The sequence below is a fragment of the Syngnathus leptorhynchus genome, chromosome 12 (assembly GCF_054491065.1).
Source record: "Syngnathus leptorhynchus isolate UIUO chromosome 12, UIUO_Slep, whole genome shotgun sequence".
Lineage (NCBI taxonomy): Eukaryota > Metazoa > Chordata > Actinopteri > Syngnathiformes > Syngnathidae > Syngnathus > Syngnathus leptorhynchus.
In genome coordinates this window covers 4,592,726-4,606,442 of record NC_141206.1, presented here as the reverse complement: position 1 = coordinate 4,606,442, position 13,717 = coordinate 4,592,726, and the positions used below count along the sequence as shown (strand labels likewise).

General features: G+C 41.5%; 1 protein-coding gene across 2 annotated transcripts in view; it reads right to left on the bottom strand.

Moving 5' to 3' along the window:
* Window positions 1-4,165: 4,165 nt before the first annotated feature.
* pappaa (pregnancy-associated plasma protein A, pappalysin 1a) overlaps window positions 4,166-13,717 on the bottom strand; it is a 70,748-nt gene continuing 61,196 nt past the window's right edge. For both annotated transcript variants that reach the window (XM_085926283.1, XM_085926284.1), the window contains exon 22: window positions 4,166-9,754. In XM_085926283.1, the coding sequence (XP_085782409.1) occupies window positions 9,650-9,754 (105 nt within the window). In that variant the 3' untranslated portion in view covers window positions 4,166-9,649. The remainder of the gene's footprint in view (window positions 9,755-13,717) is intronic.

The following is a 13,717-nucleotide window of genomic DNA, read 5'->3' as shown; positions in this document are numbered from 1 at the left end:
GTTCTAAATATACCCTTGGTTAGGGTTTGCTCAGGAACAAGTATGCGCTCTATTAATATTAGATAATTACATGCCTTTTCACATCGCAGTAAGGCCAAAGTGTAAGAGTCACACTTTGGCCTCAAAGCGCACGACCACAGTTATTATCATTTTTTATGGTTTGTTTTATCCCGCTAGGATTTACAATCATGACTGCTCCATGCACGCTTCCATACAAAAAATCCGACTGTAAAATAATGATACTTCTTTTAAATGCATCGGTGATAGTGATGTGCATTACAGTTGTTTTAAGTGAACTGAATCTTTAGAATCAGTTCTCTCAAATGATTCGTTCAAACAAATCGTTCGACGAAAAGTGCCACACCCGCCCTCATCCGCACCTCCTGATTGGCTGTTTCATCTGTGACGTCATTCGGACACTCCATTAGGTACACCGCCATTTTCAGGTGTACCTAATAACAGGCCACTTCATTAGGGAAAGATCATGGCCAAAGTTTAACTGAAAGTGAAAAGTGCCACACCCGCCCTCACCCCCATTTTCTGATTGGCTGGTTGATCGGTGACGTCACACGGACACTCCATTAGGTACACCGCCATTTTCAGGTGTACCTAATAACAGGCCACTTCATTAGGGAAAAATCATGGCCAAAGTTTAACTGAAAGTGAAAAGTGCCACACCCGCCCTCACCCCCACTTTCTGATTGGCTGGTTGATCTGTGACGTCACACGGACAATCCATTAGGTACACGGCCATTTTCAGGTGTACCTAATAACAGGCCACTTCATTAGGGAAAAATCATGGACAAAGCTGAACTGAAAGTGAAAAGTGCCACACCCGCCCTCACCCCCACTTTCTGATTGGCTGGTTGATCTGTGACGTCATGCGGACACTCCATTAGGTATACCCCCATTTTCAGGTGTACCTAATAACAGGCCACTTCATTAGGGAAAGATCATGGCCAAAGTTTAACTGAAAGTGAAAAGTGCCACACCCGCCCTCACCCCCACTTTCTGATTGGCTGGTTGATTTGTGACGTCACACGGACAATCCATTAGGTACACTGCCATTTTCAGGTGTACCTAATAACAGGCCATTTCATTAGGGAAAGACCATGGCCAAAGTTTAACTGAAAGTGAAAAGTGCCACACCCGCCCTCACCCCCACTTTCTGATTGGCTGGTTGATCTGTGACGTCACACGGACAATCCATTAGGTACACCACCATTTTCAGGTGTACCTAATAACAGGCCACTTCATTAGGGAAAGATCATGGCCAAAGTTTAACTGAAAGTGAAAAGTGCCACACCCGCCCTCACCCCCACTTTATGATTGGCTGGTTGATTTGTGACCTCACACGGACAATCCATTAGGTACACTGCCATTTTCAGGTGTACCTAATAACAGGCCATTTCATTAGGGAAAGATCATGGCCAAAGTTTAACTGAAAGTGAAAAGTGCCACACCCGCCCTCACCCCCACTTTCTGATTGGCTGGTTGATCTGTGACGTCACACGGACAATCCATTAGGTACACCACCATTTTCAGGTGTACCTAATAACAGGCCACTTCATTAGGGAAAGATCATGGCCAAAGTTTAACTGAAAGTGAAAAGTGCCACACCCGCCCTCACCCCCACTCTCTGATTGGCTGGTTGATTTGTGACCTCACACGGACAATCCATTAGGTACACTGCCATTTTCAGGTGTACCTAATAACAGGCCATTTCATTAGGGAAAGATCATGGCCAAAGTTTAACTGAAAGTGAAAAGTGCCACACCCGCCCTCACCCCCACTTTCTGATTGGCTGGTTGATCTGTGACGTCACATGGACAATCCATTAGGTACACCGCCATTTTCAGGTGTACCTAATAACAGGCCACTTCATTAGGGAAAGATCATGGCCAAAGTTTAATTGAAAGTGAAAAGTGCCACACCCGCCCTCACCCCCACTTTCTGATTGGCTGGTTGATTTGTGACCTCACACGGACAATCCATTAGGTACACTGCCATTTTCAGGTGTATCTAATAACAGGCCATTTCATTAGGGAAAGATCATGGCCAAAGTTTAACTGAAAGTGAAAAGTGCCACACCCGCCCTCACCCCCACTTTCTGATTGGCTGGTTGATCTGTGACGTCACATGGACAATCCATTAGGTACACCGCCATTTTCAGGTGTACCTAATAACAGGCCACTTCATTAGGGAAAGATCATGGCCAAAGTTTAATTGAAAGTGAAAAGTGCCACACCCGCCCTCACCCCCACTTTCTGATTGGCTGGTTGATCTGTGACCTCACACGGACAATCCATTAGGTACACCGCCATTTTCAGGTGTACCTAATAACAGGCCACTTCATTAGGGAAAGATCATGGCCAAAGTTTAACTGAAAGTGAAAAGTGCCACACCCGCCCTCACCCCCACTTTCTGATTGGCTGGTTGATCTGTGACCTCACACGGACAATCCATTAGGTACACCGCCATTTTCAGGTGTACCTAATAACAGGTTACTTCATTAGGGAAAGATCATGGCCAAAGTTTAATTGAAAGTGAAAAGTGCCACACCCGCCCTCACCCCCACTTTCTGATTGGCTGGTTGATCTATGACGTCACACGGACACTCCATTAGGTACACCACCATTTTCAGGTGTACCTAATAACTTTATGCATTTTTTTTGTACGTGTCAAGAATGTGTATTTGACTACTTGCCCTTTATTTTGGGGGACACCAACACATTTATACAACGATATTGTCATATAAAGCAGTTAACCAAATGTCAGGAATAAAACACCAGACAAGTTTTAACATAAGTGTTTATTAAAATAATAATAATAATAAAAGTACATTTCAAACCAGCAATATAATGTGAAATTGCAGTAGATATATTGGATAACAATATTTAGGCGTGTATATGTATACACGTTATTTAAAAACTACTGTAAGAATTATAAAATAAAGATTACCCAAAGAGAAGCATAATCTCCTCGCTGTTGCATAACGGTGCATCCTTTCGTGCAATAAAACGTGCATAAAAGAAGTGGTGTTTCAGTGAGTGGTTCTTTCTTTGCTTGGCAAATCGTAAAGCTTCAATGCGCATTACCGACACATACTGGTTTAAGTCACATGAACTTTCTCAAGTGATTCGTTCACTCTCGTTCACTGAAAAGACTCAGTCTTTTGAACGAATCGTTCACTCACGAGCCAACACTAATCGGTGATGTGTTGAGAGGTCAATGAATGGGACGCGCTGTTGATCAGCTGACACGTGTGTAGAAGATTTGCAGAAAGTTCAATCATTATTTCTTAGCAGTTAGCACAATCCATAGGGCAAATATTTACATTAGCTCTTGAACTAACACACCACTTGGACTCTCTAATTTATATCATTAAGCAAAAAGGTGGCTATGCCTCCCTGTGTGCGTGAGCTGCCGGGAAAGCAGTTACTTTTTCCACCTCCCCTCCACAAAACTATTCCTTTTAGCTTCCCATCTCATTTCTTTCCAGTCATGCAACATTAAGGGCCACTTTTAAAAATCAGTAGCTTGATGTTCATTCTCACGGAATTAGGACATAGTCGTCAAGAGGTGTGCCAGGAACAACACTCTCATTTCCATGCCGATGTATCTGTGATATTGTCTTAACCACCCGCGAATATCGCTGTTCTGCGAGTTCAGCACTTGTCATCGATGTTTACGTGAAGTACTGTTGTGACTGAGCTTTTAAATGAATTCAATTGCATTGCATCTATGCACAAGATGCTAATGGTAGATTCTTTTCATAAGCTTGTTTATGTGTTACAGAAAGTGATGTCTCAACAGCAAAACTAAATTTGCCCTGGCACCAAAATGAAGTGCACGGGCACCAGTCTGACGAAATAAGGTCCCAAGGCTCTTTCTTCCTGACTGGAATAATCTGCTCAATAGGACATGGTCATCGGTACAGGAGTTGATAACATTATGAAATTCTTCCACCCCTTTATAAACAATGTATGGAGTAAAAAACGTGACCAAAAAAAAAAAAAAACCAACCAAAAAAAAACCAACAAGCATTTTTATGGAGAATACAAAAGATGTTACAGAGTTAATATCAAATAATGTTTTGAAAAAAAAAGACTATAATAACTAGTAATAAGAATAATCACACATCTACCAGCTCACTTTAACCAGTGTTTTATTTCTACACAATAAATGACAGCAAAAAAAATCAACATGATACTCATCTTTATGACTCTTCCTTATGAAAATATAGTACAGTTCCGACATGTTTTTGCCATGTACCAAAGCACCAAAAAAATTGAGATAATTGCAACTGTGAAGAAAGCAAGGACAAACATCCACGGAAAACATAAAAAGTCCAACTGGTTGTATATGTGCCTGAAAAAGTGCATACTGTAAAAAAGAAACCAAAGAGCGAGGGAGCCATCAGAGAGACATCCGATGGCCTCCTTTACAGTGTCGGTGGAGACCCAAAGGCATATCTGACTCATACAGTCCAAAGTGAGGGCAAAGAAATTGTTAAAAGTTACTGGCTGGTGCCTGAACCAAACATTTAAATGCATAATAATAATAATTCATAAAAAATAAAAAGCAACAGCGTTGCTACTGAGGTTCCATTTCAACCCAGAAGTGATCATTCGGGTTCCATTCATTTGGACGACAAATAAATACGACTCACTGGATATAATTCATGGTCTAGAAAGCTGACAACAGTACTTCCACAGAGCCATTATGGACAAATAAATGCTAACTGCAAGTGGGCGTGGCAAAGCATCTTGTTTGTTTTTTTACTATGTTTTTTTTTTCTCACTGTATTTTGCGGGCGATACTTTGACACAATATCCAACATCTTTTGTATAATAGGATAAAAATCCATCCAAGAGCTACTCCCGAACAGTTAGTACATTGTTTTTGCAAATACAATCATCAATATTTACATCTTAAAATATATTTGTTGCGCAATCGGGTACGAAACATTGCAGTAATACCACTAGATATCCACGTAATATGCAAATACACTTATTTTTCTATATATATACTTTTAAAATAAAAATAAACAGAAGGACAAGTCACCTTTATTGAGGGAGACAAAAAGTGGACTAAGTCTAGAACCAGAGGCCTGTGAGAGGTAATTCTTCATGTGTTATAATACACAAAGAAAAATGTCTTCAACAAGATGGCACATGAGTATTTTATGATCGGAGAGGCTTCAAACAGTCCTCAACTTCTTTGTCTTAGTTAACCATTTTTGGGCATGCAAAAAAAAAACAAAAAAAAAACAGGTGTTAAATTAGAAACAAAGTGGCAACTGTTGGTATAAATGGAGTGATATCAAAGCCTGTCAGGGGAGCGAGCACGACTCCAAACATATTAGTGTATGTGATAAGCCAGGCGCTTGGCCAAGAAGAAGTGTGTTCCTTCAGCTTGCACTTCAAACGCCTCTTTAAGCTGCCCAAACTTCCTCTCTCCTTTTTTACGCAGGGCCTCGCTCCACACTGGCCGCCCTGTGCCGCCTGAGCTGACAGTGACAGATGAGGCAGTGTGTCAAAGGAGTAGGAGGCGGGCGGGGCAGGGGCCCGAGCAGGGGGCAGGGGGTGTCCAACCTGGTGGAAGGAGGACGGAGAAAATCTGACTCACTTGCCCCCATGGCTTACGTGTCGCTTTGCCAGTCAAGCGCTGGCCGCCACCGCCGCCGTGGGGGCATCGGGGTCCGGCCCCTGTGAGTACACATTTTCACACCTGGCCAAATAGCTGCCCAGGCCAGGAAAAGCAGCCCACCCATTCCCTCCATCACACCTTTTTATCAGCATCCAAGAACACCCTGCACCCTGCACCACACTCTCAGAAAAAAAATGGACTTCATCCTACCAATCAGGGGTACCCTCAAAAGTATTCGCCTCTTATGATCAGTCACATTGACCTATTTGAAAATCCTCAATTAAAAAAAACAAAAAAAAAACATCAGGTTTATTCTTCTGTCCGTATGTTTTCCATCATTGAAAATATTCATATTCACTCATAAAACAAACAACAGGATTTATTTTTTAAACTACTAAGGTACCTTGGAGTCTCATAAAAGTACCTAGTTTTTAACATTGTAGTTGTTATAACACTACATACATGAATTTATTTCTCCAAAAGCAAATGAGAGTAAAAAAAAAATACATTCTGTAATTTAAATCTGTAACATTTTACATGTGTGAAGCAAGCACTGTCTCTTTTCTAACGTTTAAGGGTTAAAAAAAAACAAAAAAAAGTGTGTGAGGGCAGAGGAGGTTGCCTGATTACAATAATATTGATGGATGAACAATGTCAAAAATAACTTATATGGACATTAAATATAACTTAAAAAAGTATAACACTCTCAATAAATAGTTCTACTATGTACACCATCGGTATGAGAAGCCAAAAGAAAAAAAAATCAATAAAATAATATATATCTATATATTGAAGCAGCAAACATTACAGGCATGAGGTACAGTGAGGGATCCTGTGATGACGACAGTTTCGAGGTGATGTTCCTTCTTTGCGTGAATCGCTCGGTTGGACTATGGCTTTACGAGTATACCTCCTTCTCCAAAAGAAAATCCAGTCTTAAGTCTGTAGCCTTTGGAGACAAGCGTGGATTTTTTTGGATACAGGTCATCATGAGTCACAAACAACCAAATGGTCCATTCAAATAGCATAGTAGGAAGGGAGCTGAGTGGTGGATATTGAACCTGTGGTCATCAGCATGAAGAAGTGGGGCTTGTAGGTTGAGCCCCCCCAACCCCACTGGTTGCAGTTGTATGTAAAACAACTGAAACCAGAGTACTAGTATATATCATAACATTGTATCGTAATATCAAGATAATACATGTCTTCTGCTAAATGCAATATTTAAAGATAACATAGCCTTACAATCATTCATAAATAATTGTGATTTCTTCATTTAGGTTTCCTTCTCGTTTGACTTTGAGTTTCTTGGTGAAAAATGTACAGCTTGGAAAAAAGAAAATCAAATGTGCAGTTGAGTTAGTTGTGATATGTTGAAATTTTAGGAAATGCACAGTACAACCTCCAACATCGATCAAATCAAAACCTTGGGAAATGTCACAAGACTTAATGGAGAAGGTGAGTAAACTTTTTTTTGGGGGGGGGGGGGGATTTGGGTGTGTTTTAGATTTATATGGCGCTCAGGGAGCCGTATTAAAAGTATAAAAATTGGGTAAGCAATGATTTGTATGAATTTATTATATTTGTTGTGCCACCGCAGGAGCAGGATGACACAATATGGCAAAGAACCAAAAAATTGAACTTACTGTGGTTTAAGACAGTAATGTATTCAAAATGATTGCTCAGCACAATGTGTTGGATCTTGGAGGTTCTACTGAGTATACACTGGAACGGATTTGAAACCTTTCAATATATCTGATGTTCTTTGCAAGCAAGTTTGAGAAATGGTCATGTCAAAGCAACACACTTTGTCTCGGATCACCATTTGGACAATAGCAGCTTCTACATATGTTTTTTTGAAAGACATACTTTTTTTTTTACATGGCAACTTAAAAAGTGCAGTAACTGAAGTCATTATTACAAACACTAATTGAATATGACATTTGGTAAAAAGAATCAAATACATGAAAAAGAAAATCTCACCCTCTATTGAGAAGTCATATTTACAAAATATTTGTCGTTTTTTGTGTGTATTTTTGGTGATAAAGAATCCCTCGCAACTGTGTCTTAGTCACGCTGTGACCTAACCAGAGCAGCAAAATGTGGGCCGATAAGCCAAGCAGCAGCATCAGCAGCACTGTTTGTGCATGTGTGTGTGTGTGTGTTTAATACAAATTAAATTAATTCACCATTTCGCGAAGCCTGGCCAATCACTGCGAAGAATACAGGTCTAAATTTTGGACATATTATTGATCTCTACAATGATCCTTTTACATTGCGGGGCAAATTGACTAGTTCACGACATAAAATATTTAAGTATAGTTTTTGGGGTGAAAACTTTTACGATTTCACAATGTTATAGTTGTTAATAGAATTCGTCATGAAATACAACCGATGTTTAGTCAGATTTTTTTCTTTTTTGACATGTCTGGATAATTAATCACACCATGGGTCAAAGTGACCCGGTAATATTTAAGTATAGTTTTTGGGGAGAAAACCTTTATGATTTCACAATGTAATAGTTGTTAATAAAATTTGTCATGAAATACTACCGATGTTTAGTCCGACTGTTTTCTTTTTTGACATGTCTGGATAATTAATCACACCCTGGGTCAAAGTGACCCTGTAATATCATTGCTGCTCTTGAGAAACAAAATTACCCGGGAGGTTTAAAGGTTATTAGGTCTAACTTGAAACATGTTGTAAGTCTGTTTTTTTTTCATTTGCCAAACACAACGAAAAAATACTCAGCTAAATGTAGAGGATAAAGCTATGAGGTCATCCGTCGTAATCACCATCTGCAATGTTAGCAAGCTAAGCCAGTGTGATTGAAATGTCTTCTGTTTTTCTTCTTTTGAAAACTGTGACCGGAGATAGTGGAAGCACCATGCTGGTTCCGAAAGCTTGATAGACTGAATTAATAGGAGAGATGGTGGAAGGGCCTTTGTAGGTCTTAGCGAAAGGTATATTTGTGGGGAAACTGTTCCGTGAGAATAAAATAACCCAAACTCTAAAACTGGAACTAAAACCAACTACTGCAAAGTGAGGTGTTTACAATGACGTTCCTTTAGTTGCGATCAATGGACAATGCTATTGTTTTGGTTGCAAAGGATTCCCTGCGAACCGCAGAAAAATGACGTAAATCGCCCGCCCCCCCATGAGGATACTACAATGCAAAAAAGTCGAGTAGCGGCAGATGCAGTAGCAGAGGCCGCATGGATGTTGTTTTCATTCCAAGCTCTGAAATGTGCTTAAACAAAAAGAGACGTATGGGAATATTGATTCTGCTGTGGCAGGGTAATTACTTTATAGTTTCTGTGACTCTTTGTTTATTTTATCTCAGTTATTGTGTGTGAAATCTGCGGAGCATAAATGAGACGATCGTTCCAGGCGAGTTTGAACCTCTGATGTGCCGATGAAGAAACACATGAGTGAAATTTAAATAGATACAGAATGTCTGACCAGTCGTGCCAAAACCTCATGTCTTCTGAACGTGTCTGAGAAACATGTGTCTTCATTTCCTTCATATTTATAATTATTGATCCAACACTCCCCCTCCCCCACACACATTTGGAATTGCTTTCATTGTGTAATTATCGAGCTAGGGCGCTAAACTAGACACTGAACAAAAGGCATGCTACAGTACCTCGGCCTGCCTAGGTTTTCCATTTTTCCATAATTGGCTGCATTTTGCTTCATGATGATGATACTGTGAGGCTACTTTCCTTATAGTTGAGGAATGACGTTTTCAGTGGCGTCTTGTGAGTCCTGTCGTCTTTTCTCGATCTTTTCGTGATGCAGAGGCAGAGGGGTTGCGAGGATGGAGAGGTATGCCTGTTAAAGCAGCATGTGCAGGAAAATGGAGGATAAAGATCGAGGGGCAGTTGGGGGGTGTTACCGCCTTGCCCACTCCGAGTGTGGTGTTGGTGCAAAGGGTCTTGAGATGTTGAACAAAGCCCCCCCACCCACACCCCAAAGCCCTCTTCCTTCATCGGTTTGGTCAGCCCAGGGAATGGACCTTCTCTTCCCTTCTGTTCTCTACGGCGTTGGGATCCCGACAGGAGCACTCGTTCCGTATGTTACAGGACATGGGGAATGGAATCACCTAAGCAGGAGAGGAAACACAAAGTAAAATCATGTAGCTTATTGTCACTCTAATACCACTTTTACAGGTTAGTCAGTTTTTCACCAAACTACACAAGCTGTACTGCAGTGAAGACATAAGTCAGTTGCATCTAGCCCCACGAGCATTCAGAAGTAAGACACATCAAGAGGCTGAGAAGGAATTGGGTAGTTTTTGGATGGGGTATTTCTAGCTAGACCTCTTCCTTTGCTTTCTGGATGGAAGGATTGATGGAAGGCTGTTACTGTCCTTTGATAACATCTTAATTGGTAGAATGGTGGGGTCAGTAACCTTCGACATGACCGGATAAAACGCTGAAACTGTGCTGCCACCTTTTCTGCAAGCTTCTCTGGGGGGCTTTTCAGCTGTTTGGGTAAAGAAAGTGTCCCCCTCTGCTCTTCAGCCTAACCAGGAACACATGTGGTCCAAGTCATGCAAAGGCAAACAGCAGACTGAGGGCACGTCAGTGTAAAAAAAAAAAAAAAAAAAAAAAGGTGACTTATCAGCTCAATCTGTGGAGGTCTACTGCCAGCATCACTATTTCTTATTAGAGGTTAAGTGGTTGTGAACTCTTTTTGTACAATGGTTCCCAGTATGCAATGCGAACATTAAAATAAGACTAATCCAGTCTGACACACCACAAAGTTTGGGGTTGTTTTTAGCTCAGGTATCAATAATGAAAGTTGACTGGCTGTTCCTTTCAGTGAATTGAAAATGTGGAATAAAATTGACTTTGTTTAGATTGCAGAGCATGAAGGAGTCTTTGGATCACACTGAAAAAATATCGTAAAATTCAAATAAAAAAGGTGTTAAGACAAAAGCACGCCATCATTTAAAATGACCCCTCCGTTAAATTTTGAACATTCAAATTAGCCGGGCATTGGTCGGACTTCTTTTAGTTCATCTCTGTTAGAAGAGAAGAATATAAAGATTCCGTCGACCGTGATTGATTTCATGGTGTTTTTGAGCCACGCAAGTTAAAGGAGACAAAGTGAGTGAGTGTTGGCACTTTCTTTAAAACAGTGTATAAAAGAAGTTGTTTGTACGTACGGCGGGGTGGACAGAGTGGGCAGTGCCGTGGGCCCACCTAAGAAAACGACGCCCGGGGCCGGATACGCATCAGAAACAGCTGTCAACAGCGTGATGTGTGTTCCTGTATGAGGCCAAGAGCTCCCGGTTTCAGTTTAGTTTGTGTCTCACTTTGGTTTATCTTTCTATCCCTACTCACAACCCACTCCCAATTCCTCACTTCACCTCACTTTCCATCCAAGGCTTATCTTCTATCCAAGGTTTACCTCTCTCTATATATTGAATGTTGGTGGGTGGCAAATTTGAACTGTTTTCCTTTGACCTTGACCCAAAGGGTGGCGGGGCCAGCTGCCACATCTGGCCCTGACTTGAGAGTCTCTCTTCAGGGTGGCTGTGAAAAGGCTGGCTGGCCTTGTGGGCTCGAGGCCCCATATCCCAGTGCTAGAGGGAGGCCTGGGGGTCGGGGCGGGGTGGGACACATGCAGTAAGTGCGACATGAAAGACCTTCTGGTGGTTGTTGACCCTGTCAGAGCCTCATCCTTCCATCTCTGGTACAGGTCAAAATAACACAGCGTCCTGTTCATTTCACTTCACTCTGTGTACGTCTGCCATTGCTTGGAGTAGTGGAAGGTATGTAAGGCTAGTGTCGACTGGACTGTATCAAAGGCGGCTTTAGACTCTGGTGACTGATACGCTTGCAGATTTTCAAACATGAATGCTATTTCAAGGGCAAGGCAAGGATGTAGTGTCAAGGGCACCAATCTAACACAAGCAAGCACACAGTCACAATAGATTTCCAGGTGTGAAGATAGTGTCCAAAAGCGTTTGGAAATAGACGTCACGAACGACAAAACAAAACATGACGATCTCCATCCTGGCAGACTTGAATGGAATACAAATTGGATTGATTGCCAGTCAATCCGCAGGGTAATTACTAATCGGTCACTGGGTCACCAAACAAGATGAAGAAGAGCTATGCTGCTACTTCATAGGGGAAGGTTTTATAAGAGGGGGAGACTTATTAGGATGTAGGAATGGCAACCTTAATGCAAAAAAAATAAAAAAATACATAACTCTGTTTGGCTACATAAGTGCTAGCACTTAACATCAGCAAACTGCCAAAATTGCTAACAAACAGAGGCAAGTGTGTCCTCACTGCTGTGCAACTACCTTTGCTCAGCTGCGGAGAAAACCCGCCGATCCTCCTTCTCATTACCCCTAAGTCCCGTCCTACTTAAATGCCCTCAACCACCAGAGTTGGCATCAGAGCTAGCTATGGCGAAATGCTGTTTATTCAATTGTTGGCAATTACAGGGGATTTCAGTAGCCTGGCAAAAACATGAGAAGGTAGGAAAGTAACCCTGGATACCACCGGCAAAACACAACTACTGAATACTTTGTGCGGCTGTTGACCGCAGACACCTACCAAATGCATATATTTAATACATAAGTGAAGGCAAATATATTTTTGTATATTTCAAATACATGCAACATCATCATCTTCGTCTGTCATTTTAGATGTATGAAGTTGTTTAATCATCTGCAGCTGAGAGCTGGAGCAAACGCGGGGTGGTCAGTGCTGGCAATGGCGAATCATCAGCTTGGACACAAACATCAGTCATGACACTTTACAAATCGTGTATTGAGAGTTCCTGCGTCAGACGGAGAGCTGTAAACAGCGTTGAGAGACTGGGAGGCAACTCAAGAACCGACCACCAAAGCAGACAGAAAAACATATAGTCTCATTTAGCAAAAGTTGTTTTAGAGGGGCCAAGCCATATAACTATATAATTGCTGCCCTCTCTATACTGCTTCAAGCTTCCAAGAGAGGAATTTCTTCCAAAATTGGGATGTGAAGGGGGGGTTGGGGGGGGGGGGCTCTGTGCAGGCAACCCTCAAAAGGCATTAATCCATACGCTTGCCGACTCTCATCCTCTCCAAATCCGACTGACAGCTTGCAACTATTAACGCTAGATCCAGAGGTGACCTTACACGCAGCTAGACCTTGCACCCTCAAAGCTCCTGGGGATGGAATAATACACAACAAGTCATCCCGAACTCAAAGGGGGAGTCAGCCATTGTAATCCAATACATGTTTTGGCAAATCCAAGAATATTTCCTCATGATCTGTTAGCTGTCTATACTGAATGTGCGCTAAGAACAAAACAAAACAAAAATCAAACAAAGTGGCTTGGACGAAGCTACACAATAGTTTTCCAGCCAATCGCTTCATGGGGGTGTTCGGGTTCTTGTAATGCTTCTGCTGGCGACTCGCCTTCTTCCATGAACGTCCCCGAAAAATTTGCCTCTGAGCTAAAAATCAAATGTAGATCAGCATACATTACACGGGTTTTTTGGTATATTCATCAAAATATTTGACTTGGCAGACTCAGTATTTCATTCAGCTGGCGCTGTCTCCCTTTTTGATGTTATGACACAATGAAGGTGCACTTTGAGCCACTGGCTTGGTTCTGCCTGAAAACGTCTTCATAATACTTGTTTTCAATGGTTTGTTTTGGACTTTAAATGAAGCGTACTAAGCTTTAAACTGGTCTTGACCTGACATTTAGCAGTACGGTATAACCCTCGTCGCACTCGGATTGCAAGAGGAAGCAAGGTCTTAGCAAGAGCTGAGCAAACAGCTGAAGGCTATGGTTCAATGTACGTTTGTAAAATCAACTAAGAAAACAAACACGGAATACCCCTGTCTACTCCCGTATAAAATATATACCATCATCTTTCCAATATTCGCAACAAGATATTGTATAATTTTCTAGATTTCTGGAGAAGGAACAGAGGTGATCAACTTTGCTTCCATTGAAATGCAATCCATTGCTAAAAACGCCGTCACTTAGAAAAGCACTGCTTGTGATTACAGTTTATGTCTGCACGGCTTAAATGAACCGCGATAATGGA